Source organism: Podarcis muralis, chromosome 6 (genome assembly GCF_964188315.1).
Source record: "Podarcis muralis chromosome 6, rPodMur119.hap1.1, whole genome shotgun sequence".
In the NCBI taxonomy this organism is placed as follows: domain Eukaryota; kingdom Metazoa; phylum Chordata; class Lepidosauria; order Squamata; family Lacertidae; genus Podarcis; species Podarcis muralis.
Genome location: NC_135660.1, coordinates 6,746,979 through 6,774,785, shown reverse-complemented (window position 1 = coordinate 6,774,785; position 27,807 = coordinate 6,746,979). Strand labels below are relative to the sequence as shown.

General features: G+C 43.6%; 1 protein-coding gene across 1 annotated transcript; it reads left to right on the top strand.

Annotated features, from left to right (window-relative positions):
* Nucleotides 1-3,142: 3,142 nt before the first annotated feature.
* Nucleotides 3,143-26,568, top strand: LOC114598078 (cytochrome P450 2J2-like). The gene is made up of 9 exons (XM_077929672.1): nucleotides 3,143-3,310; nucleotides 7,614-7,776; nucleotides 11,986-12,135; nucleotides 19,171-19,331; nucleotides 20,298-20,474; nucleotides 21,162-21,303; nucleotides 22,369-22,556; nucleotides 23,003-23,144; nucleotides 26,380-26,568. The coding sequence occupies exons 1-9, from the start codon at nucleotides 3,143-3,145 to the stop codon at nucleotides 26,565-26,567; spliced, it is 1,479 nt and encodes a 492-aa protein (XP_077785798.1). The 3' UTR covers nucleotide 26,568.
* The last annotated feature ends 1,239 nt before the right edge of the window (nucleotides 26,569-27,807 follow it).

The following is a 27,807-nucleotide window of genomic DNA, read 5'->3' as shown; positions in this document are numbered from 1 at the left end:
GCCTCCTGTCCCTTTGGTTCTTCCTCCTTGGCCACCCTGCCCTTTACTGTAGCATCCATGAGCTTGCCAGCTCTGGCAATTCCGACTCCTGCAGCTTTCCCCAAGGCTTTTGTCCAGCGCTTTTCCCAAGTACACTTCGCATCACATCACATTATGCTTGTAATCCACAGCCTGGTACGTAGGAGGGCTTTATTTTGTGGGGCAGGGCAGCCTTCAAGATGGCAACTGTTCTATGGTATGTGTTTCTGATAGTAACTAGATCAGGGGTCAGCAACCTAAGGCCCATGGGCTGGAAGCGGCCTGCAGAGGTCGTTTGACCAGCCCACAAGCCGCCCCCGAACCGAGCTGCCTGCTCGTGCGCTGCGCTAAACTGGCACAGCATGGTGCGGGGACTCGCTTCTGCAGTGCTGGAAATCACAGGTGCACACACTCACAATCCGGCCCACGGAGGGATCTCCGTGGGACTGATCCGGCCCAGGCAAGATAAACCTTGCTGACCCCTGAACTAGATTGAGGCTGAAGGTGTTGATAGGGGATGCACACTTCCCGGGTTTTTTTCTCCTTGTTGGCTAATCAAGCAACTTCTTGATGGGGCTCTGGCAGACAGAGCTTGCTGCCCGCCCCAATGAATTGGCAGCCCCCCACTTGTCCCAGGGGCCGGAGCACTGGGCATCAGGCCACCTCTTGTGCAGATGCCTGGATGTGTGGCTGTTCTGCACCAGGCAAAGGGGCACAGGGAAGCTTCCCCCGGGGGCATCCGAGCAGTAGACTTCTCAGTGTTGCTCTGACTCAGAGCGGGCTTTTGTACACTGAATGGAGCTGTGCCAAAGCAGCCACATCTCTCTTTGGAAGAGCTGCCTTGTGGTTGAGGTTTGGCCTGCACTGTGTGGGAGTTTCTCAGTCAAATGTGTTCAATATGCGCATTTGGAGAAAAATGTCCCCCCTTTGTGTTCCTTACAGGGCTAGAGACCACAGTAGCCTGACTGCCTGGGAGCCTCAGCTCTCTGGAACCCGCTTGGTCGCCAGATGTGCAGCCAGCTGCCCATTCCGCAGCAAGAGCTTGCTGGCCATTCAGAGTGGAGGGACTGGCCATGGCTCATAAGCCCAGGGTGCATCCATGGGGAAGGGCAGGGGAGTGGCCGTCTGGCCAGGTGCCTGGCCTGAGTGTTCTGGAAAAGCAGAGCAGAAGGATCGGCTTGCAGCAGGCAGAGACGGGTCTGGAGGGCTCAGAGTTAGTCTGAGATCTGGTGCTGATCAGTGGTTCCCATGAAGTGTGACATTTCCCATGTTCCAGGATGGTGTGGATCCAGTGTGGGGTTGCCAGCAGACCCTTGGGGGAAGCATTTAAACATTCCAAAATGGCTTTCATAAGCTGGTGGACCACAGGCCAGTGAAGTATGATGGGCTGAGGTTGGTGCTCTCTGCCTGCCTGCTGCCTCGGTGCTTGCAGCTGCAGCCTCCATGGCCTGAATCACAAGCAGCCTTTATGGGCAATTCTTCCTGTGCCACACAATCAGGAGATGGCCTGGGCTTCAATCCTCCTAGTTGTCCTGCTTTCTGCCAGTTCTTGTGTGTCCTGCTGACTCTACGATTCTATGGATGACCTTCTGTCATGGATGCTTTAGCTGAGATTCCTGCATTGCAGGGGTTGTACTAGATGACCCTCAGGGTCCCTTCCAACTCTACTATTCTATGATTCTATGATTTGGTGAAAAACCAAGGAACGTCCCTTAATCGAGGAAACAGTCTTTATGAAGAAACATAATTATGTTTATAATGCTTATTACTTATTACTAACTGTTTTGTGTGCAATTGGGATGCACAAAATATGTGTGAACAGGCACAGGAAGGATAATAGGTAGTCCAAACTGGGGCAAGGCATTCTCATGCACGCTTAGAATGCCCTGTGACCATTATGTGGTGAATGCTTTGGGACTGATTTGAAAAAAGGAGCTCGACTATAATATGGTGGTGACCATTAGGCAGTGAAATACGTAGCACACATTTTGAATATCTGATGCCAGAGTTTCCATTGGTTCCCTCTCTTCATGCCAGTATTGTGTTACTATGCCAACTCACAGATCCTGAAATCTAGCACTAGCAGTTACCACTGTAAATTCAGGAAAGTGTGTGTGGGTTTCTTATCATAACCAGCTATGAAGCGGAGGGCCGGTCCACCCACAAGGCAGGCTGTGAGAGCTGCCTTGGGCAGTGGAATGCCAACAGGAGGCATCTCTGGGGGTGTGCTGCCTAGCCATCTGAAGAATTAGACGAGCGACCACAGAATCCTTTCCTCATGACTATGAGAAAACATTTAAAGGGCTGTCCAGAACAAAGGTTCTCTATTATTGTTGCACTCAACAGGAAATGGGCTACCTAGGAGCGAAGAACTAGGGGCTGAGGTGCCCCTATAAAATATTTGAGGGGTCCTGGTTCCCCCAAATTTCATGGCAATTGCCATTCTAATGGTGGACATCAGCCACATTATGTGATTGATTATGCGAGGTGGGGCTCACTTGCCCCCTTCCTCATATTTTATTCAAGTGGCACCCCTGATGGATTGCAACTAGCAAGTGCTCTGTGGAAGTAGCAATTGTACTGCACTGTGGTTTGATTCAACTGCAGGTAGAAGTTTGTTGGCTTTTGCAATTGTAATGCATTTACTATCCTGGCCCTCATTGCTGGATTAATAAGAGCTTGAACTCAGAGTTCTTTCTGAAGGCTTTGACGCCTACATCAGATTGGTACCTTTCCAAGGCACAGGTCACAAGGAGTAGCAATTCCATAAGAGGGAAAGATACCCATATTAAATACCAGATGACTCTTGAGCTACTGGAAGTAGATCACAGTCTCTTGGGAGTTCAATGTGCCTGATATAAAGCACACTTTGTCACATCTGCGTGACACATATTAAAATGATTATAGCGTTTGATTCTACTAGTGTTTGATTGTATCACATTCCAAGGCTACTTACAAATGGTGTTGCACCCATTGTTGCTTATTTGTTTTTAATAACTGAGCATATAAAAACAGGCAATACTGCTGATGTCTTTGATGACAGCAAAAACTCCTTAGAGAAAGAGAGTTGAACCTGACCAGGCAACCTAGAAAGAATTAAGGAGAAAGAGACAGCAAGAGAAGGATGGAGGTATGGGCACTTTTGATTGCTCTGCTGGTGGCTCTTCTGATTCTGCACTACCTGAAACAGCTCTGGTCACGCAGGCATTATCCTCCAGGACTTCTCCAGCTTCCTCTCATTGGAGCCACATGGAGGTTTGGATTCAAGATTGATGAAAATACTCTCATTCAGGTACTTATTGCTTAGTAATAACTCTGTCCGATGCCAGCAATTGTTTCATCTATTTCCCCCAACAATTGTGATATTTCAGCTTCAACGATGGCATGGGTTAAAATGGTAAATGCCATAAGCTTCCGTTGTCAGAAGCTGTAAGCAATACAAATAATAGTAATAATGTAAATAGTATTATTATTAATATTGCAAAGCACAAAACCATATAAAAGTTGAAAATACGCATTAAAAACTACAGATCAAAAATATTTATTGTATGCTGTTAAACTGAGGAAGGAGGAGAGAACACCCTCAAAGGAAGAATGCTTTATGAATATCTTGGAATATGCAGAAATGGCAAAAATTGATAAAAAATACAAATTTAGAATCTTTTAAAGAAGATTAGAAAACCTTGCCGGTCTATATAAAAAGTTATTTCCCATATGCAAAGACCACAGTGGGGTCTGAAGTGTAAGAAAACAGCAGAATATATTAAGAAACATCTTAGAGAGGATGAAATTAGATAAGATGGAACTTTAAAATGCAATCGTATGTAATTGAAGTTATAAACATTGATATTGGGTGAGTGGGAAATCACTTGTTTTGTTGAATTGGAATATGGTGGTACCTCGGGTTAAGTACTTAATTCGTTCTGGAGGTCTGTTTTTTTTTAATAATAATTTTTATTAAATTTCCAATTAACAAACCAATAACCAATCATATCACATTAATTCCAAATTATACCAATACATAATAAACTCCAAATATTTAGCAGAATTTAATTTTTTTGTTGGGGGTACCCATGCTTCGAGTTCAGAAAGGGTCCGATCATCTCATATTTCTGCTGCTTTGATGTTCACAAGTCCCATCTTTCCATCTCTTTGTTGTTATCCTTTACAAATCCTGTCTTCCAATCTTCTTGCTGTTATCATTTTTCTTCTTAATAACCTCTGAGTTATCTCCACAAGCGAGTTGAAGCAAACATTATCATAGTCCTGTGTGGATTTTCACGCTGATCCAAAAGTCCTATTCAAACGGCAGGCGCCATTTCAGCAGTTCCCATAAAATACATTCTAAGAGTCTGCTCATTAACTTTCCCAGACCAGTTGCTCCATAAATCAGCCTTTCCAGGGGAGTTCTTCCCAAATCAAATGTAGAATTCAGATATGATAACAGAACACTGGCTCCCTCCCCCTTTGACTGTAAATCTTGCAACAAAGTCTGTCTCATAATGGCGGTTCCCAATTAGAACTGTGTCATCCAAAAGCCTTTTGTTACCTTTCCAGATCTTCCGCAAAACAGAGCCTTTAGTTGATAATTTTATTTCCACACAGTTTATTTTCCCATCTCACTTGCTATCAGTCATGTGGCGGTTCTTCTTGGGGAGGGGTTGTTAGGTAAATCATATTGAAAAAGAGAAAAGTTTTCCACCCCTTTCCGATCCTTTTCAACATACCGACATAGTTGTGATTCTTTGATGTAGTATTCTGTTCAGTCCAACCCGTCATTCAGCTTCTCAGTGGTCGATTTAATTAGCAATCAGTACACCCTTTCCTTCGCTCGAAACATGTGCATTTACTCTTCTCCAATTATTTATCTTGAGCAATGCAACTAGGATCACAATCAGAAGTAGCGTCCAGGAGATCCAAAAATTCACTCGAGGGCTTTCCGTCCAGTGCCCCCACCCCCTCCTTCTTTCGAACTCAGGGGTGATTTATTGGCAACTGCGGACGAGGCAGCATTTTCCCATCGCCTGGGAAAACTCGGGAGGTTAATTTACTCCAACATTAGCCTCTTAACCTGTCCGTTCTTACCCTGAAACTGTTCTTAACCTGAAGCACCACTTTAGCTAATGGGGCCTCCTGCTGCTGCCGCGCCACAGCACGATTTCTGTTCTCATCCTGAAGCAAAGTTCTTAACCCAAGGTACTATTTCTAGGTTAGCAGAGTCTGTAACCTGAAGCGTATGTAACCTGAAGTGTGTGTAACCCGAGGTACCACTGTATAATTGTTGAGTAACAAATGTAACTTTCTATATGGAAAATTTCTATATTCCAATTGTTTTGTTAATTGGAATATTATTATTATTATTAACCACCCAATAATACGCCCCCACAGAAAAAAAATCAGATTTTAAAAGGGCATAGGATGCCAATGAAATCAACCAAAGGCCTAGTTAAAAAGGAAGGTTTTGCCAGGTGAACTTCCCTGGCGAGAGCATTCCACAGATGGGGAGTCACTGCAGAGAAGGCCCAATCTTGTGTTGCCACCCTCTGGACCTCTTATGGAGGAGGAACACAAGGAAGGGCCTCAGAAGATGATTTCAGGGTCCAGGTAAGATTATATCGAAAGAGGCGGTCCTTGAAGTATTGCAGTCCTGAGCCATTTAAAGCTTTCTAGGTCAAAACCAGCACTTTGAATTGGGGCCAGAAACTAATTGGTAGCTGGTGCAGCCGGACCAGGAGCGATGTAATATGCTCTTGTTCTGGTGAGCAACCTGGCCGCTGAATTCTGCACTAGCTGAAGTTTCCGAACTGTCTTCAGAGGCAGCCCTATGTATAACACATTGCAAGTAATCTTACCTTGAGGTGACCAAGGTTAAGAAATGTAACTTTCTATATGAAAAAAGAATAAAATATTACTACAGAAAAAAGACAGACCACAGCATTCATTCACAGCAGCCTCTCAACAGGTACTAACCTCCATGCACTATTCAATCTTTTTCACTCAAACCAGAAGCACTTATAAAAAAACCCTATAAACTAAAATACCAAAATCATCTTAAAGGATCTCTGCAGTAAACTAGGGTTGCCGTTTTTTAGGAAATTGTTGAGCTTTCTCCATTGGGTTGCCATACATCTGGATGTTCCCAGACATTTTGCCGATTCCTGTCAGGACAGCCAGGGCTGTGAAATCAGCTTCACAGTCATTTAGAAAGCTGTGAAACTAATGGCACTTGGAAAGGAAGTCTTGCTACCACTTACAAATTGACATATAGAAAATACAACAACGTTTTATGCTGCCTTGTGTTTTCCCCTGATTTCACATAGCTACCCATGCTGCCATTATCCTACTTTGTCTGGTTTTGTGCTTTTCAGTATTAATCGGAATCTTGCCCCTTTATACTAGTTTTAATGTCTTATGTGTGTCGTTCATAGCTGCTGATTGAAGGGCACTCATCTCCAAAACACATTGTGTAAGACAAGAAGCTGAATTAATAAAACAGCTTATTACAGTATGTTCTTCATCTTGTCTTCCTTTCATTCTATTGCATGTTGCGACATGGCCTAGAACAGGTATGTCCAACTTTCAAGAGACTGAGATCTACTCCCACTATAAAAAAACTGGCGGTGATCTACTAAATTTGTTGAGCTTTTTTAGGGAGCCAAAGTTCTTGAGCTTTCAGGGGGGTTTGGGGGGCCCCCAAGATCTACCACAGACACACCCCAATCTACCTGTTGGACATCCCTGGCCTAGAATGCTGTGTACTTCTCCCCTTCCAACAGAGGGAAGGGCAACTAGTTCAACTGGCAATGAAGCAGGATCACACCAGCCTATCTCAGCAGCAGCTCACGTGTAACTAGAGAAGACAAGAGACAAACAGAACAGGCACCTTTCCATCGCCTCCTCCGCAAGCATTTACTTACTCAGCCATCAGATACAAACATATTAACTTTTAAAACTTTTAAAACATTGGAATTGGTAATAATCTCTAGCCCAGACATGTATCATCTTAATTCCTTGCCATATATTTGCATGGTGGTGATGCTCCTGCTGTGACCCACCGTGGGTCTGAAAGCTGACCCAGGGCTCTAATCCAGCCTATGCCAACCTGGTACCCTCCAGATGTTTTGGACGACAATTCCCATCTGCCCCAACCACCGTGGCCAATAGTCAGGGATGGTGGGAGTGCTAGTTCAAAAGCATCTGGTGGGCTACAGGTTCCACATCCCTGCACACACAAAGATTGTGGCAAGATCATTTTCTTGCAATGACTTGTGCATCTTCTTGTCTGTCACAGGAGGGCTGGTTACTATGAAGTGTCTCTGCTGCTCTGATCCTAGGCAGAGGCAACATGGCTCGGAGGGAGTAAAACAAATAGGTTGGAATTATGGGAGGGAGAGAGGCAGGCAGGCAGGCAGGAAGGAAGGAAGGAAGGAAGGAAGGGGAGGAGGAGGAGGAGGGGAAAAGATCATAGCAAGAGAACTGCACATAGTGAGAAACTGCAGAGGTGAGGGAGGATGACGTTCTCGTATTATGTTGAAATATCCAACTGCATTTTTTGAACACATCATTCCTCTCTTCTCTTTTGACCCAAATGGAAGCTGAGAAAGCAACATGGAAATATTTACACCATATGGTTAGGACATCTACCCATTGTAATACTGTCTGGATTCCAAGCAGTGAAAGATGCGCTCATTGACCACTCTGAAGAATTAGATGAGCGACCAGAGACTCCTTTCCTTAGAACTCTGATGAAAGGAAAGGGTAAGTAGTGAAGAATAAGAATTTCTACTGGTATTTTCCGAAGATGAAACATTTAAAGAGCTGTCCAGAAAAACAGAACAAAGGTTCTCTATTACTGCTGCACACAACGGGAAATGCATTTCCTAGGAGCTAGAACCTAGGGGCTAAGGTCATCCAGAGTGGCTAGTCCTCATGCTATCAAATGACACGTTCATTTGGGTGCATGGAAACCTGGCTTCAGTATGTGTGAAGATTTGATTGATTATGACATCTCTAAGAAACACATCACACTGCTTCTCTCAACAAGCTCTTCCAACATGTTTTGGGCATGGACTCATGTGGCAATTATAACATGTGAACTTTGCAATCACATAGTTACTATCATCATTATACATTATGAATTGCTTCTTGCATGTATGTCTCAAGGCAACTTACAGAGATATAAAAATAGTTTAAACTATGAATAATCATAGTTTAGAGGTCCCTTGCCCTAAGTAAGTCAGATTATCCTCTACCAGGGCCAGGGCCTTCTCAGTGATGGCTCTGACCTGGTGGAATGCTTTGTCCCATGAGACCAGGGCCCTGCAGGATTTAACTTCCTTCTGCAGGGCCTGTAAGACAGAGCTATTCTGCCTGGCTTTCAATTTGAACTTAGCCTGATCTTTTATTCGCCTTACTCCCCTCCCCTCCCCTTTTTATGAAGATTACCCACTCTGGGATCCCACAGGTAATTTTCCCCTGGTCTCCTCTCTGGCCCAAATAGGACTAATTTAGCCAGCTAGCCCTGGTGATCATCTAATGTTTATTGTCTGGATTTCCCACCTAAATTGATTTTTGAATTCTGAATTTATTGTTATTCACGTTTTATACTGTATTTTATGCTGTTTTTGGCTGCATAAATTAAGTGTTTTAAATTTGTTGTTAGCCATGTTGTTAGCCGCCCTGAGCCCAGTTTTCTGAACTGGGAAGGGTGGGATGTAAATAAAAATTTATTATTATTATTTATTATAAAAGATTTTAAAACAGTACAAAAATCAACAACAACTAAATATGGGTTAAAACAATACAAGGTATACACCTATTGAAGTGACCTTTGTACACGACTGGGAAAGCTTGTTGGGGGACCTCCTACGGCTAGAGTGAGTATGGAGGGGTGCCCGTGACGGAGCCTCAAGAACATCTTATAGGGCTTTTATGAAAACCTATGAGATGCCGGTGAATTGCATTTTGTATGTATGTCTCAAGGCAACTTACAGAGATATAAAAACAGTTTAAACTATGAATAATCATAGTTTAGAAGTCCCGGGCCCTAAGTAAGTCAGATTATCCTCCACCAGGGCCACAATGTGAGTTACTGTGGGGCTGGCCTGCCCAATAATTCCTATCACTAACTCCACAGTTTATTACTGGTGCTAAGGGCTCCTCCAGAAAACGTTTTTTAATTGCACATTCATAATGATTTGTGCTCATAATACTTTCAAGGTGGTTGTATCCAACTTCATTGTCAATACTATTTATGCCTGCAAAGATTTTGAAGTGATCATACAGTTTCATTTCCATTCTGTCACATCCTTTAACCATCTGCTGAAAACTACATATGCACAAACTTATTTTTGTCCCACTTTTGTTGCAATATAGATAGTTTCCCCAGACAGAAATAATGCAGTAGTGTTCAGGCAGCGTTGCAGAAGAATTAACAAAGCAGAATATATCCACCATTAATGCATTACGTCTTGTCAAAAATATGGTGCAGAATTTCCCCCCCCCCCCAGTAAAAATTACAAACCTGTCTAGTTGGACCAGTAGAAGTAGTAACTGGTTGACACCACACATTATATCCTTAAAAACAGTGTCGAAAAATTGGCTGAATTGGGTTTATTTGGTTTTCCATACTTTTTTATTGAAACCTTTCAGCAACACTAACTACACAAACAAACAAAAAAGTAAAAGAGAGAAAGAAATGCCAAGCCCTGTCTCAAAGGTAGATCTTAACTCTTGTCTCACACAGAAGGGAGTGGACCCTCCCAACTCTCACCTGGGTGCTTCCCTTTCTTCCCCCAGTCTCCCACCCTGGGAGATCTTTCCTTCTCTGCCTCTCACACAGGGTCTTTCACCAGCCGGCTATCACCTTCAAGTGTGTACCCAATAGTCTTCCTCCATTCCAGTATGGTGACTTTATCTCCCCAAAAATTCCAACCATTCCTCCATGTGTTTTTTATAAAAAACAAATCCTTCATTTCTATTTAAAGAGGAATCTCTGCACTGTAGTCATATACTGTTAGAGGGGGATTTTTCACTGGTGGCAGATGACAGAAGACTGTGACACCATGAGACCGGTGTAAAACCAAGTCAAATAAAGGTTTTATTTCAAAACAACAAACAGCAAAGCTTCTGGGTGTTTTTCCTGCAGGCAGAGTTCAAACTGAAGCTTTTCTCCTTTTGTAGTAATGGCCAGCTGCAACCAATTAGCCCAGAGCTCACAAAAACTGTTCTTAAAGGTACAAACATGTTTCTGTGCAGAATGTCTCCCAACATATATTAAACATATTAATTTTATTAAAAATAACCCATAGTTATTTACTTGTTGTATATTCATTATTTTACACCCAGTTTTATATCTTGTGATCCCATTTCCTGTAGGCAGTGATTTTCCATCCTAATCTAGCAAGAGAGAAAGAAAAAAGGTCCTTCCATTTCCACCACTTCCATTCTTTTCCCAATAGCACCACCAGAAGCTTGATAGATTTTCCCTCTAAATTCCCTCCAAATTGTGCCCAGAATCCTTTGTCTCTCCGCTCTAGCTCTGCCATCTCAGAATGTTTCTTGATCTCTCTGTCAGTGGTTTCATTCCTCTCCTCCACATCACAGCTCCATCACTTGACTCTTTCACTCCTCCAGGCACCTGTGTGGAGGTCCTCTCCATTTCTTCATCTTTCACCTCCCACTTTTCCATTCCACTCTCATGTTCTGGCAGGCCTTTATCAATATTATTAAGCAAAGGTTCTACATCTTCTTCAGTCTCATCTTTCTATGATCCATTTTCATTCACCATTTTATGCATCTCAGCTGTGAGCTCTTTCAGCTGCTCATCCAATAATTGCTGCATTAACAATATGTTTGCCATACTGAGGTCTTATTAACAACTCGCTCTCCACCTTAACAGTCTGCCTTGAAAACCTGCATCTGTCTCCTTAATAGAGGAGCATATTCGTTCCCACAATCAGAGAGGTAAATTTCACTTTGCAGTTGGCATTTACACCAAAGGGCCGAAGAGTTAAAAGTAATATAAAATGAGAATTATTAACCATCGGAACAACCTTACAACAGTTTAGAATATTTCTTTGTTGCAAATAATAAAAACATGCTTTTTGTTTTATTTTCTGCCTGTTAATAATTGCCTCTTCTTGTGCCAGCAGATAGCTTGCTTTCCAAGTGAAAGTTCAATTGGTAGATTTATATCTTGGCTATCATTAATCACCACATAATCATCTCTGTCGGTGGAGTGTCGGCAGTAGACATTTAGTCAGCCATCTTTCTTCATGGAAGTCCCTTAACTGAATTGGGTTTGTGATTTGAATTTACTGTTAGTATTTAACATTATGAGAAAACTCAGGTGATACCTGCAAGTTCACTCTTTGTTGCAGAAATCACCACTGTTTATAAAGATAAACCCAGCTCCCTTCTTAGCTTTCCTAGGAATAATTGGCGAATCAAAGCACCTATTTTGCTGATAAATGCTTGCTTACAAAAAGCTAAATGTTGACACTGTACAGCAGGGCTTTCAGTAGACTCATGATATGCTCTGGTGTGGTCTGTTGCTCTGGCTGAGAAACTGAAACCCAGGTCAGGGTGGCCAGAAGCAAGTTAAGTCCTTTATCCTTCTACAACACCTGCCATCCATTTGTCTCCCAAATGAGAAGTGAAATTTGATCGTGACGGCCTTCCATGGAAAGATCTAAACCTGTCGACATCACACTGTATCAGATACCAGTTTTCTCTTCAAAAATCAAAACGGTAGAGCTGTCGAGAAATCTCACTTTTTGCTAATACTGTAAAGTGCACATGCCTGTGACGTCATTCTGAGCATCTGCGCATGTGTGAACGGCAAAATCCTGAAGTAACCTGTTCCATTACTTCTGAGTCACCATGGGAGGCAACCTGAAAAGATTTAACCCAAAGCGACTTTAAGCTGAGATATGATTGTTGTTATTTCTCACTGATTTTCCATAGGTATTGCATTATCAAATGGTCACACCTGGAGGCAACAGAGACGCTTTGTTGCAGTTGCTCTGCGGAAGCTGTGGCGGGAAAAGAAAGGCATGGAGCAGCAAGTAGCAGAGGAGGCCCATCAGCTCGTGGAGGTTTTTGCACGTTCAAAGGGTATGTGATGCTCGGTGATGGTGCTGAGCTGGCATATGGAGATATATTTGTGTCCTACCTCTGTCCATTTTAGAAAGGAATGTGATATGCTTTTCTTGGTTCCTAATGGAGATCCCAGCAGTTTCTCATGGCCACCAAGAAACCCCACTCTCAGTATGAATTGGACCAGTTGAGCTAACATTTGTTGTTGTTGTTTAGGCGTTTAGTCATGTCCGACTCTTCGTGACCCCATGGACCAGAGCACGCCAGGCACCTCTGTCTTCCACTGCCTCCCGCAGTTTGGTCAGACTCATGTTTGTAGCTTCGAGAACACCGTCCAACCATCTCGTCCTCTGTCGTCCCCTTCTCCTTGTGCCCTCAATCTTTCCCAGCACTAGGGTCTTTCCCAGGGAGTCTTCTCTTCTCATGAGGTGGCCAAAGTATTGGAGCCTCAGCTTCATGATCTGTCCTTTCAGTGAGCACTCAGGGCTGATTCCCTTAATAATGGATACGTTTGATCTTCTTGCAGTCCATGGGACTCTCAAGAGTCTCCTCCAGCACCATAATTCAAAAGCATCAATTCTTCGGCGATCAGCCTTCTTGATGGTCCAGCTCTCACTTCCATACATCACTACTGGGAAAACCATAGCTTTAACTATACGGACCTTTGTTGGTAAGGTGATGTCTCTGCTTTTTAAGATGCTGTCTAGGATTGCCATCGCCTTTCTCCCAAGGAGCAGGCGTCTTTTAATTTCGTGACTGCTGTCACCATCTGCAGTGATCATTGAGCCCAAGAAAGTAAAATCTCTCACTGCCTCCATTTCTTGCCCTTCAGGAGGTGATGGGACCAGTGGCCATGATCTTCGTTTTTTTGATGTTGAGCTTCAGATCATATTTTGGGCTCTCCTCTTTCACCCTCATTAAAAGGTTCTTTAATTCCTCCTCACTTTCTGCCATCAAGGTTGTGTCATCTGTATATCTGAGGTTGTTGATATTCCTTCCGGCGATCTTAATTCCGGCTTGGGATTCATCCAGCCCAGCCTTTCGCATGATGAATTCCGCATATAAGTTAAATAAGCAGGGAGACAATATACAGCCTTGTCGTACTCCTTTCCCAATTTTGAACCAATCAGTTGTTCCATATCCAGTTCTAACTGTAGCTTCTTGTCCCACATAGAGATTTCTCAGGAGACAGATGAGGTGATCAGGCACTCCCATTTCTTTAAGAACTTGCCGTAGTTTGCTGTGGTCGACACAGTCAAAGGCTTTTGCATAGTCAATGAAGCAGAAGTAGATGTCTTTCTGGAACTCTCTAGCTTTCTCCATAATCCAGCACATATTTGCAATTTGGTCTCTGGTTCCTCTGCCCCTTCGAAATCCAGCTTGCACTTCTGGGAGTTCTCGATCCACATACTGCTTAAGCCTGCCTTGTAGAATTTTAAGCATAATCTTGCTAGCGTGTGAAATGAGTGCAATTGTGCGGTAGTTGGAGCATTCTTTGGCACTTCCCTTCTTTGGGATTGGGATGTAGACTGATTTTCTCCAATCCTCTGGCCACTGCTGAGTTTTCCAAACTTGCTGGCGTAATGAGTGTAGCACATTAACAGGATCATCTTTTAAAAATTTTAATAGTTCAGCTGGAATATCATCACTTCCACTGGCCTTGTTAATAGCAGTGCTTTCTAAGGCTCATTTGACTTCACTCTCCAGGATGTCTGGCTCAAGGTCAGCAACCACACTACCTGGGGTATACGAGACATCCATTTCTTTCTGGTATAGTTCCTCTGTGTATTCTTGCCACCTCTTCTTGATGTCTTCTGCTTCTGTTAGGTCCTTTCCACTTTTGTCCTTTATTATGGTAATCATTGTACAAAATGTTCCTTTCATATCTCCAATTTTCTTGAACAGAACTCTGGTTTTCCCCATTCTGTTGTTTTCCTTTATTTCTTTGCATTGCTCTTTTAAGAAGGCCTTCTTGTCTCTCCTTGCTATTTTTTGGAAATCTGAATTCAATTTCCTGTATCTTTCACTATCTCCCTCACATTTTGCTTGCCTTCTCTCCCCCGCTATTTGTAAGGCCTCATTGGACAGCCACTTTGCTTTCTTGCATTTCCTTTTCATTGGGATGGTTTTAGTTGCTGCCTCCTGTATAATGTTACGAGCCTCCATCCATAGTTCTTCAGGCACTCTGCCCACCAAATCTAAATTCTTAAACCTGTTCCTCACCTCCACTGTCTATTCCTTTTTTTTTTTTTTTAATATAATTTTTATTGGATTTTCAAAATTTTAATACAAAGCAAAAAAGAAAGAAGAAAGAAAGGAAAAAAAGAAAGAAAAAAGAAAAGAAAAAGAAAAAAGGAAAGGAAAAAAAAAAAAGAGAGAGAAATAATCACAAATAGATTCTTTCATAACCCTCTTTCATTGACTTCCCCCCACCCCCGCCCATGCATCCCAATTTTCAAACTTAATTCAGCAAGTTCTTGTTTCATTCCTTAAACCTCTTCTTATTATATTTAAACTTAATTCCCTTTATTAGGCCCAACTTATTTATCCCATTTTCTTATATTCCTTAAATTCTTTTTCTAAGATCGATCGAGGTTCTTATACCATAAATTTCCCCATTTTCATGTTAAAATATAAGTCAAAATTATAAAACTCAAAAGTCATAAACTAGTTTTAAAACTTTCTATTTTCCCCCTCCCTCCTTGTCCGGATATCTGTCCCTTCCTAGGTATCTGCCCTCTTATAAGACTCCTAGCCCGGATTCCTCACATCTGAGGCCTCTAACACCATTTGAGTCTCTCTCTGCCTGTTTTGTTGATAATCCTTCTTATTGATCTTCCAGTCTCGAGGGATGTCCAATACAGTCTCTTCACCTTCTCTCCAGTCAATCCTAATTGAAAGGACTTGCTGCAGGGGTTCTGCCAAATATTTCCTTAAATCACGTTCACCAATGCCAGAAAAGAGGAGGAAGTCCCAGTTATATTTCTTCATTATTTCAGCTTCCCATCTGTAGTGTCCAAAATCTTCCTCCTTTACTTTTCTCTTTTCAAAATCCATAATCCAATAAACTTCTCTGTCCCCTTGCTGCATGAAGTCCTGTTCCTGTACTTTTTGCCCTCCAGACTCCTTGTCCTCCAACTTCAAAGAAACTTTTTCCAGTTCAGCTGCAGAATCTTTCAAGGTCAAATCCTCAGTTCCATCAGTAGAGTTGCTTGTTTTTGAAATCAAAGCCGTGAGCTGTTTGTCCATAACTATCTCTTGCTCTTGTAGAATTCCCACGAGAAAAAGGGCTCTTTCTATTTCCGCTTGTAATTTTCCTTCTGCAGCCATTGTAATGTCTCTGGTCTCCCCTAGGGGGATTGCCATTTTTTTTTCCTTTTATCAACAGTCTATTACTTTGTTATTACTTGTTGTTACTTATTTTCCAGCCACTTCTGGTTAAATGTAACACCTTTGGATCAGAGAGATATAAAGATACAGTTCTTGTCTTGATTCCGCTGTTTGACAACTCAGATGACAGCTGTCAAACTCCCTTTCTTTCAGGCTAGGCTAATGCGGAACACTCCCGGATCCCGGGTGGGGGTTCCCAAAAATTTTCCCAAATACACCTCTTCCTCCAGCACAACTTAAAAAGACAAAAAAGAAAAAAAAACTTATTTTCACAAATCGATGGAATCTTCTATCCGTCCCAAAAGACAACGATCTTAGGCTTTCACTCCTTGCTTCCGATCGTGCATGCAAGGGGGGGGGGGGTGCGGACTTCCTTTTGACACAGCCCCCCCGTTCGCCAAATTAAAAAAGTTAATTTCTTTTAAAATCCAAATTTCGTTTTACTCACGAGGGTGTTTGTTTCAGTCCAAATGTCAGGAAGAAAGTTGACGCTCTCCGGCAATGGCTTGCGGCTTCGCTCCACCGAGGTAGCGATCGACTCTCAGCACCACTCCACTCCTCAGACCTTCTCCGCAGCCTTTAAAAAGGCTCTTCGACTGTCAAGGAGGGCGCTTAAGGTGCCCACCGAGTCACCAGGTCCACAGGTATTCGCACCTGTGGTTTCTAAGGGCCCCCGCGTCGCCGGCGCGGCAAGACCCGTCCTCGATGGAGCCGATTCCCTCCGGAGCTCGGAGGGAATCCGCCATTAAACCGATCGCGTCAACCCGGACTTCCACTGTCTATTCCTAAGGGATTTGACTTAGATTGTATCTTACCGGCCCAGTGGTTTTTCCTCCTTTCTTCAGTTTAAGCTTGAATTTTGCTATAAGAAGCTGATGATCTGAGCCACAGTCAGCTCCAGGTCTTGTTTTTGCTGACTGTATAGAGCTTCTCCATCTTTGGCTGCCGAGAATATAATCAATCTGATTTCGATGCTCCCCATCTGGTGATGTCCATGTGTAGAGTCGTCTCTTGTGTTGTTGGAAAAGAGTGTTTGTGAGACCAGCTTGTTCTCTTGGCAGAACTCTATTAGCCTTTGCCCTGCGTCATTTTGAACTCCAAGGCCAAACTTGCCAGTTGTTCCTTTTATCCCTTGACTCCCTACTTTAGCATTCCAATCCTCTATAATGAGAAGAACATCCTTCTTTGGTGTCATTTCTAGAAGGTGTTGTAAGTCTTCATAGAATTGGTCAATTTCAGTTTCTTCAGCACCAGTGTTTGGTGCATAAACTTGGATTACTGTGATGTTAAAAGGTCTGCCTTGGGTTCGTATCGAGATCATTCTATCATTTTTGAGATTGCATCCCAGTACAGCTTTCGCTACTCTTTTGTTGACTATGAGGGCCACTCCATTTCTTGTATGGGATTCTTGCCCACAGTAGTAGATGGAGAATCATAGAATCATAGAATCATAGAGTTGGAATAGACCACAAGGGCCATCAAGTCCAACCCCCTGCCAAGCAGGAAACACCATCAGAGCACTCCTGACATATGGTTGTCAAGCCTCTGCTTAAAGACCTCCAAAGAAGGAGACTCCACCACACTCCTTGCCAGCAAATTCCACTGTCGAACAGCTCTTACTGTCAGGAAGTTCTTCCTAATGTTTAGGTGGAATCTTCTTTCTTGTAGTTTGGATCCATTGCTCCGTGTCCGCTTCTCTGGAGCAGCAGAAAACAACCTTTCTCCCTCCTCTATATGACATCCTTTTATATATTTGAACATGGCTATCATATCACCCCTTAACCTCCTCTTCTCCAGGCTAAACATGCCCAGCTCCCTTAGCCGTTCCTCATAAGGCATCCTTTCCAGGCCTTTGACCATTTTGGTTGCCCTCCTCTGGACACGTTCCAGTTTGTCAGGGTCCTTCTTGAACTGTGGTGCCCAGAACAGTACTCCAGGTGAGGTCTGACCAGAGCAGAATACAGTGGCACTATTACTTCCCTTGATCTAGATGCTATACTCCTATTGATGTAGCCCAGAATTGCATTGGCTTTTTTAGCTGCCGCGTCACACTGTTGGCTCATGTCAAGTTTGTGGTCAACCAAGACTCCTAGATCCTTTTCACATGTACTGCTCTCAAGCCAGGTGTCATCCATCTTGTATTTGTGCCTCTCATTTTTTTTGCCCAAGTGCAATACTTTACATTTCTCCCTGTTAAAGTTCATCTTGTTTGTTTTGGCCCAGTTCTCTAATCTGTCAAGGTCGTTTTGAAGTGTGATCCTGTCCTCTGGGGTGTTAGCCACCCCTCCCAGTTTGGTGTCATCTGCAAATTTGATCAGGATGCTCTTGAGTCCATCATCCAAGTCGTTGATAAAGATGTTGAATAAGACCGGGCCCAAGACAGAACCCTGTGGCACCCCACTAGTCACCCTTCTCCAGGATGAAGAGGAACCATGGATGAGCACCCTTTGGGTTCAGTCAGTCAGCCAGTTACAAATCCACTGAGTGGTAGCATAGTCAAGACCGCATTTTACCAGCTTCTTTACAAGAATATCATGGGGCACCTTGTCGAATGCCTTGCTGAAACCAAGGTAGGCTACATCCACTGCGTTTCCTTCATCTACCAGGCTTGTAATTCTGTCAAAAAATGAGATCAGGTTAGTCTGACATGACTTATTTTTTAGAAATCCATGCTGACTATTGGTGATCACAGCATTCCTTTCTAGGTGCTCACAGACTGTTTGCTTAATGATCTGCTCCAGAATCTTCCCTGGTATTGATGTCAGACTGACTGGGCGGTAATTATTTGGGTCCTCTCTTTCCCCCTTTTTGAAAATAGGGAAACATTTGCCCTCCTCCAGTCTGCCAGGACTTCGCCTGTTCTCCAGGTCGGGCATTCTTCAGGTCGGGCATTGTTTTCTTTATCGGAGAAGATTGAGTCAAAGAAGGCATTGAGGAGTTCAGTCCTTTCTGTGTCCCCTGTTTGCATTTCACCATCTTCTCCTCTGAGTGACCCCACTGTTTCTTTGTTCTTCCTTTTGCTACAGACATACCCATAAAAGATGTGATGGTCATCCGAACTGAATTCTCCCATTCCTGTCCATTTTAGTTCACTGATGCCCAGGATGTCAATATTTATTCTTGCCATCTCATTTTTGACCACATCCAACTTACCCAGGTTCATGGTTCTTACATTCCAGGTTCCTATGCAATATTTTTCTTTACAGCATTGGAGTTTCCTTTCGCTTCCAGGCATATCCGCAACTGAGCGTCCTTTCGGCTTTGGCCCAGCCGCTTCATCAGCTCTGAATCTACTTGTACTTGTCCTCCGCTCTTCCTCAGTAGCATGTTGGACGCCTTCCGACCTGAGGGGATCATCTTCCAGCGTCATAACTTTTATATGCCTGTTGTCTTTGTCCATGGAGTTTTCCTAGCAGGGATACTGGAGTGACTTGCCGGTTCCTGCTCCAGGTGGATCATGTTTGGTCAAAACTCTCCACTATGACCTGTCCATCTTGGGTGGCCCTGCACGGCATAGCTCATAGCTTCTCTGAGTTATTCAAGCCCCTTCGCCATGGCAAGGCAGTGATCCATGAAGGGGATGAGCTAACATTAGTGGGGATGAAGTGGGAATGAAGGGGATGAGCTAACATGAGCTAACATTAGTATAACTTTATTTTGCAGGACAGCCACTTGACCCCTCCATGCCCATCGCTACTTCAGTCTCCAACGTGATATGTGCTGTGGCTTTTGGGCACCGGTTTGCTTTTGAAGATGAATGGTTCCAGAAGCTGATAGAAGCCATAGAATTTATCCTACAATTTCTAAGTAGCTTTGGTTATGCTGTGAGTAGTCATTTCCATTCCTGCCAAACAGGTCTCCCAAGGGCCTTAATAATCAATATTCTGATAGAGGGTTGGAGAAGTGAGATCAGGTTTAAATTGATCTGAGATAAGGGCCACTTACTATCTCACAGCCTGATCCATTGCTCATGATTATCACTGAGATAAAAAACACGCGCAAAACCCCCCATAAAAAAACAACAAAAGAAGACTTTGTCCACCACAGGAGACTCTTTGGAGGGAAGATGGGACAAAAAATGGAACAATGACCTTGAGAACAGGTCATCTAGAGTCCACCAAAGGGAACAGAGGTGAACAAAATAATCTTCTCAAGAAGGGAATTACATAGTTTTGTTGCCATCATGGAAAACTAAATGTGTCTACTCTGTACCCACCTAGCAGTGGCAATCATGATGGCGTCCATGGTGAGGCCCCTGCAGCCACCACTTGGCTGGAATATTTTTTTAATGAAAGAGAGACCAGCAACTCAAGCACTATCGCTATTGGTGAGGAAAGCAGCCCCCTTCTGGATGATCAACTAAACCCTTTCCTCAAATTTAAGTTCAGTTCTCTACATTTCTACCTCCATTCCTAATCTGTAAAAAAACAAACAAAAGTACTCATGAAACGTACTTGAATTCCCCCCACACCCTATTTCCACCCACCCCCACCTACCACAAAAGGGCACTAACTTGTTCCAGGAGAGGTCCTGTGATTGTGCCCAGTTCTGGAATGATGCCTGGGAGCTGGGAAAATATTTTGAGCCATAGATTTCTTTCACATTTTCAGCTAGGGATAAATCACAGAATCCAATCATTGTGGGATTCCAGAGAAGCGTGAGACTCAAACTAATATGCTAGCCCTGAAGAATAATGCAGACCATGTTTTTTAAAGTGCTAACCCAAAGCACAAACGGTGTGACCAAACTTCCTCATGGTAATGGCAGCATTTCTGCTATCTTTCCTTTAGCTTTGTGAAATTCTCCCATGGCTCATGAAACATCTCCCAGGGCCCCACAAGAAGGCCTTGTCCTGCATGGAGATGGTGCTTTCATATGCAAAGGAGGAGATAGAGAAGCATAAGGAGAATCAGTCTCTGCATGATCCACAGGATCTCACTGATTTCTGTCTGCTTCAGATGGAAAAAGTAAGTATCAGCTTTGAAGCTGAATATTGCTCATCCAAGGAATCATTATATTCCCTGTTATAAGTCAATACTAATATCTTGCCTGGAAACCAGCATCTTTCCCCCTGAATCTCAGTTGAAAATGGCATTGAGTTCCCACCAAATATTTCTCACATTCAATTTAGTTGCTAAAGTGGGTTGACATCCATCCATAAGCATCTATAGAAATGCCTAGGAAATGTGAGCTTAAAGGACTGGAAACTTAAGTGTGTTAAGGGGTCTTGCTTTGGAGCATTCCTTCTGTACATAAATTATTTTGGATTGATGTTCATCCGACATTCAAATGTGGACTGAAAAAACAGAAAATCCTAAACAAATGCTCATAAACTAGAGTATGACTTCAAATCCCTGTCTCATCTATCTTCATATACTAGAAAGGACAATATATATATTCATCTTTCCCTCTGTGAACAATGTTTATCATAATGCACTGCTGTGCAACCTAGTTAGGCAGGTGGCAGCAACAGTACGGCGATGGTGGCAACACCTTCCCATTTCACCTCAGGCGGTGTAAGAGGACACCCCACCCCTCATGAAGCATGTGTGGGTGGTATGGTAATAAGTGGGGGAAATAAAATAAAGTAAGTGCTGAAGGACAAACTGTAATGTGTGTAAATGACTGGTCACTTCCCCCATTTTCAACACCAGAGCAAGAATGACCCAGAGTCCACCTATGATGAAGAAAACGTGGCTTGGTGTATTTCTGAGCTCTTCATAGCAGGGTCAGACTCAACCACAGCTTCTCTGAAATGGGCACTTCTCCTCCTGACAAGTCATCCAGATGTCCAAGGTGAGAGAGGAGAGCCAGGGCTTCTCTTGATCACTAGGGTGGATCATAATTCTTTAAAGGTTTCATATTGGAAAGAGTTAAATGTGAGTTCATGATGAAAATTATGGAAGGCAAATTTTATTGACTTTCATGTCTGGAAAGATCAGTTTCCCCCACCAATATTTTCCTGCATAGTTTCTGTAACATATAAATTTCAGAAGCAAAAATGAAAAATGCCCACAATGCCCTCTTCCCACAGCACATTTCCAGTCTATGATTACTGGGACAGGTAGAGATGGAGGGTCTGAATGTGTAATGGAATTGGGATAGGAGAGGGTTGGTGCAGTGGATGGGTCTCCATTGTGAAACTAAGGTTGGCAGTTCGAATCTTCATGATAGGTGAGCTCCCGTTGCTCTGTCCCAGCTTCTGCCAATGTAATAGTTTGAAAGCATGCCAGTGTAAGTAAACAGGTAGTGCTGCGGTGGGAAGGTAATCAGTATTTCTGTGTGCTCTGGCACTCATCATGCTGTCCAGTTGTGCTAGAGGTGGTTTAGTCATGCTGGCCACAAGATCCCAAATACTGTCTGTGGATAAACACCACCTCCCTAGGCCTGAAAGTGTAGTGAGCACCACACCGCATAGTCTCCTTTGATTGGACTTAACCGTCCAGGGGTCCTTTACCTTTATATGAGTGATGCTAGCCAAAGAGGAAATGAGGAAATGAGGATTAATGAAACTAAGTAGGAAATATTGAGGGCAGGGGATTTAGAACACACACACACACACACACACACACACACACACACACGAAGCCTTTGATCCCAGCACTTCAGCAAATCCAGCCAGCTCTGGTAACCAGAAACCACTGCGATGAGCTTCACTTTCAGCCTTTTCACACCTGAGATCTAGAGTGGGGAAGAATCATGTACACAGACGAGCTCTTTGGAGGACCAGGTGACCTAAAAATGCAAGAAACCTGGACTCATTCACAGAGGATTATGGAATATGTTCAAGGGAAATAAATGTCCATCTGAAATAAAATGCAATATTCACAATAAACCTTCTGTTTCCATCATTCTCTTCAGATAAAATGCACAAGGAAATAGAAGATGTCATAGGTTCTGCTCACTCTATCTGCTATCAAGATAAGAAGAAACTGCCCTACACCAATGCTGCGATTCATGAAATGCAGCGCTTTAAATACATCACTTTTTTGGGGTTCCCTAGGCAATGTACAAAGGATTTCAAGCTGCGTGGTTTTCTCATTCCCAAGGTATAACAGTGTGATATAGCTGCACTCCTGTAGCCCAAGAGCAAAGAGCAGCAGAAGGTTTCATATTGAGAGATGTAGCCAGCCGTACAGGAACTTCCTGTCTAGTCAAAAATCTGAAGGGCAAGAGAAGGAGCTCCATCTGCAGACATGTTTCACCATCAGCAAGTGCCATTCCATGGGGCAATTGTGGCAGGGGAGGAGCCTGAAGTATCCAGAGGTCTCACCTGGGTTGTGAGCTTTCATTTTAAAAGAGGTGGCGGAAAGCCCTCTTGTGTTCCTGCCTGTACAGAAATTTTGTTAAGGTGAAGAATACAAAACCAACCCCCCCCCCCCAAAAAAAATATCACACAGGTCTCTGCAATGATTAGTCTTGGGATAGTGTGGGACAATCCAGAAATGTGTTGATCTGAATGCATTCCAAATCACTTCTTTCAAATCACTTGCAGGGGACTGTTATTGTTCCCGATCTACGCTCTGTTCTTCTTGATCCCACACGATGGGAGACACCTGCAGAGTTCAACCCAAATCATTTCTTGGACAAAGATGGACAATTTGTGAACAGAGAAGAATTTCTGCCATTTGGTGCAGGTAAATGCAGAGGACCAAGCTATGTTGTGATCGGTAGATGTGCTTATCTGTCTGCTTCCAGAAAATGACATCAGCAGCAGCACATGAGGGAGTGAGCCAGAGCAGTAGCAGCGTCTTTCTGGCTGGAGTGGCAGTGCTGGTCAGCAGAATGGGGCATGGCAGTGGCAAGTTAAGGGTTGGTGGCTTGGGGCCAGAGCCATAGCTAGGTGATCTTGTGCCCCTGACAGAACTGTCCAGATTATGCACCCTAGCCACAGACAAATTAGCTCTTCTTTCCTCCTCTCCTCCATGCCCCCCCTGTTCAATTCCTCACACACTTCAACTTGTATTGAATTATTTCACAGAAAATACAATATTTAATTTATTATTTCTTAATAAAAGGTTTCATCAAAGAAAATGACATTATGATGGAAGTTGACAGTTTTTTTTTGTAATTAATGGTAAAACAATACACAGATAGGTCTAAATGAAGCATACAAAAATACCATACTGATTTGTTCCACAATGATAACTTTACATTATACTTTCACAATATCTTCCATGCCACTGGTTTGAAGCATACTTATGAGAGGTGTGACAAAAACATTGGGCTAAAAAGCAACTCTAACAGAGAGCTTACAAAATGCCTGTTAAAAATGAATTGCATGACACTATTGTAGACATGCTTCCAACTCTTCAAAAGAAAAGAACTGTCACTAACACAGATAAAACATTTACCTAGATAATTTCTGACAGTACCCAGTTCTTTTTGAGTACTCAATAATACTTCACACAACAAAGCAGACCAAAGTACGAGATGGCTCAGTCGGTAGAGCAGGAGACTCTTAACCTCAGGGTCATGGGTTCGAGTGCCACGTTGGGCAAAAGATCCCTGCATTGCAGGGCATAGAGCTCGAAGACCCTTGGGATCTCTTCCAACTGTATGATTATCTCTCTCTGTGTGTGTGGATTGTCACCTTTCTGGTCACACTTCTTTGAAGTCTCTCAGCCCCACTCACCTCACAGAGTGTTTGTTGTTGGGGAGGAAGGGAAAAGAGAATGTTAGCCGCTTTGAGACTCCTTCGGGTAGTGATAAAGCGGGATATCAAATACAAACTTTTCTTCTTCTAAAGTATGCAATTCTTGTAAATCACCTGAAGTGTCAGAAAGCATCGCACAGGTGGTAAAACTTGGCTTAGTTACAAACAGTGGTAAAAACTAAATAATTGGTATAGGAACATGAGAGTGTCTTGTAAGAACCATGTGGTCTGAGCTTGGAGTAACTGCATCTGACCTCTCTACCCAGTGAGCTGCTCAGTTGGCCTGAGGGAGAACAATAGGTCTGAGGTAAACCTGGCAGGACAGGTTACTCCATGGTCTTAACCCCTTTCTGCATTGCTGATTTGGGCAGTTGACCAATGTTTTCCTTTCATTTTTTAAAATCAAGTTTTATTGTTTTATTGAAATTTTATACGTTAGTCACAATAAAAATCATACTAAACTAAAAGGGAAAATAGAAAAAAGATGTCGAAAGGAAGTAAAGAAAGAAAAGAAGAAAAGGATATTGCAAAGTCCTCTATCAAGAGTAAATCTTCACCCTTATTCTGCACACAGAAAAGTGAGTCCTCCCAGTTCTCACTTAGGAGCTAGACCCTCTTGCCCCAGCTTCTAGCCCTGGGCAATCCTCTCTGCCCTTCCCCTCACACAGGGTCCTGTTAGAATTCCTGCTCCGTGATTGCAGTCATGGGATTATTGTCCTGACGACAGTTATGGGCCCAGGTATCGGGGCCACAGACCCAGTGCCAGCAGAGGAAAAACCGGGGTCTGTTTTTATCTTGGTTGGAATCTCCTGGAACTGGCAGTGTTCCAGGCAAGCCTGGAGGCAAGCCTCTTCAGAGATGGAAGGGAAAAAAGCTGTGAGGAGACAGACTGTGAGTAAAGCCTGTGCTTGAAAATGAAAGTAAAGGCAGGCCGGACTGTTTTGTGCCAAAGCCAGCGGCTCGTGCACAGAAGAAGGCAAGGAGCCTTTGAAGTTCTTGCCAGGCAATTAAGGCCGGCAGAAGAAGGCTTGATTTATAGCCATCTGATGCCCACCAGGTATGCTCAGGAGTTTGCTAACACAGCTGTTGCAGATTTAGCTGTGGTTAGTGGCTCGACGCAGGTCTAGGAATCTGTAGTCTTGAAAGGGGCACAGGGTTTGTCCTCAAGGGACGGGAAACCACGCCCAAAGGCTGTAAGGGTAGACACTGTTTCCTTGGAGACGGAAGCTGGACCACGTCCAGAGGCCGTGTGTGCCAACACTGATTCCTCAGAGAGGAACGTGGCTAGGGTTCTAGTCGCAACAAAGCCAGGTGTGAGACTTCTTGATAGTCAGAAGGGCTATGACGCCAAGACTAGTCAGAAGTGCAAGATGGTAAGGGCCAAGGCCAATCCAGTTGCAGGTAGTTCCAAGGGTGGAACAGGTGATACAGGGGTATACTGTGTGTATGACATCTGTATGGTTGCTGCAGTTACACTGATGACTGCTACACAGTGCATGAATTGGGGGAGGATGTTAGAATTCCTGATCCATGATTGCAGTCATGGGATTGTTGTCTTTCACATGATGGTGTATGTTTTGACTCCAGAGTGGGAAGTGACGGAGACAGGATGTTTGTGTTACTGTGTTCTGTGAAGTGGGACTATTGTCCTTTGTTCATTCTCTTTGCTGTCTGATGCTAGAGAGAGAGGGAGCCATGTTGCAGTGCTCCGTGTGTGTTTATATGTGAATAAATGTAGATTAGCCAAATGCTGAGTTGCTGAGGCCTGTTACGCAAGCTGCGAAGACTCTGCAGATCCCTAAGTGTGCCGATGTCTGCTATGATGTTCGGGCTGAAGAAAGCTTTTGAAGCTCCTGAACGAACGACCAAGAGGGAGAGAACATGCCAGTCGGGCATGTGTCTCTGCCATGGTCCTACTCGAGTGTAGGACGAGCTCCTGACAGGCCCTTCATCTGTATTCCATTCCCTTCCTCATTGTATCTTCCTTGATATGAGATAGGTAACTTCAAATTACAGAACAAAACATAAGTATAATAAGAAGAAAGAAAGGTTAGCACTGACCAGGCTAGGAAATTGACAGCAGCTTTGATGTTTTCCCTAGCCTAACTATTTCTAGTTTCCCAAAGGGTTATATGGAATGTTTAGAGCAACAAAGCAACGAACACTGGAAAGTAAATTATTGCTCACTTACTGCCTTCTTCATATCTCCTCTTCAGGGGCTCGCATTTGTTTGGGAATGCAGCTGGTAAAGATCGAAACATTCATCTTCCTGACCAGCCTGCTGAGGGCATTCAGTTTTCAGCTGCCAGAAGGAGTCAAAGAACTCAATCAAGAGGCTATAATAGGGGTTACAACACATCCCCATCCTTATAAACTCTGTGCAGTTCCCCGCTGCAACACATAAGAAGATAGGAAAATATTAGGGGCTGCACCCCTGCTTCCTGCACTTGGTGACCCCTTGGCCACTCATGACACACGAACCCCCTAGCATTTCCCCTTCCCTTCCCATCTCATCCCATGCAACTACTGAGGTCTCTTTTCACCTTCCAGCTCCATTTCTGAAACCAGTTCTCTCTTATTTTCTGCACCTCTGCTTTGCATCCATTTCCCCCTTCACCCCATCTCCTCCATTTCTTCAGGTCCTTTTATGCCCCTGCTTTCATCTTCATCCCTCTCCCAATGCCTCCTTACTCCCTCCTTTTTGACAACTTCCTTTGCATCCCCATTCTTACTCTTGCTCCCTTTTCTCCTCCCCTCCCCCTTACTTTTATCAAATCTCCCTAACACACACATTCCCACACCTCCTCCTCTCTCCCTCTTCTCCTGCCTCCTTACAACACCACTCCCCATGCTGAGAAATGTTATTGTATCTTTAAGATGAGTAGACTCCTAAGAGCAAGACTGTCAGCTTCTCCAGTTGAAGAAGACTAAGTTTCTTTGATGGATACTGTACATGTGTGCTTGTTAATAAAATATCTCTTCTAAATCAGTAAGTTGAACCCGGAACTTCATGTTGAGGACTACACAAGCTATCAGGAGTGAAATACATTGTGTGGAGGCACTATGGAATATTTGAAGGCTTCACATCCTTTATCACAGTTAAAGAACGGGAGAAGTTTAAAACAGATGTTCCCCTGACTTCCACTCTCCTTTCCTTCAATGGCAGAAGTTTGAGTAAAATGGAGATGGAGGAAAGCTGAGATAACTGTGGCTTTAAAATGTAGCAGACCCTAGAATAATGGAGGGATGGAAGAACACTGAGCAAAATAGTAAAGGGTAAAGGGGCCCCTGACCATTAGGTCCAGTCGTGACCGACTCTGGGGTTGCGGCGCTCATCTCGTTTTATTGGCCGAGGAAGCCAGCGTACAGCTTCCGGGTTATGTGGCCATCAGGACTAAGCCACTTCTGGTGAACCAGAGCAGCGCACAGAAACGCCATTTACCTTACTGAGCAGTAGCTACTTATCTACTTGCACTTTGATGTGCTTTGAACTGCTAGGCTGGCAGGAGCTGGGACCGAGCAACGGGAGCTCACCCCGTCACAGGGATTCGAACCGCTGACCTTCTGATCGACAAGTCCTAGGCTCTGTGGTTTAACCCACAGTGCCACCCACGTCCCATACTGAACAAAATAACCAGTGCTTA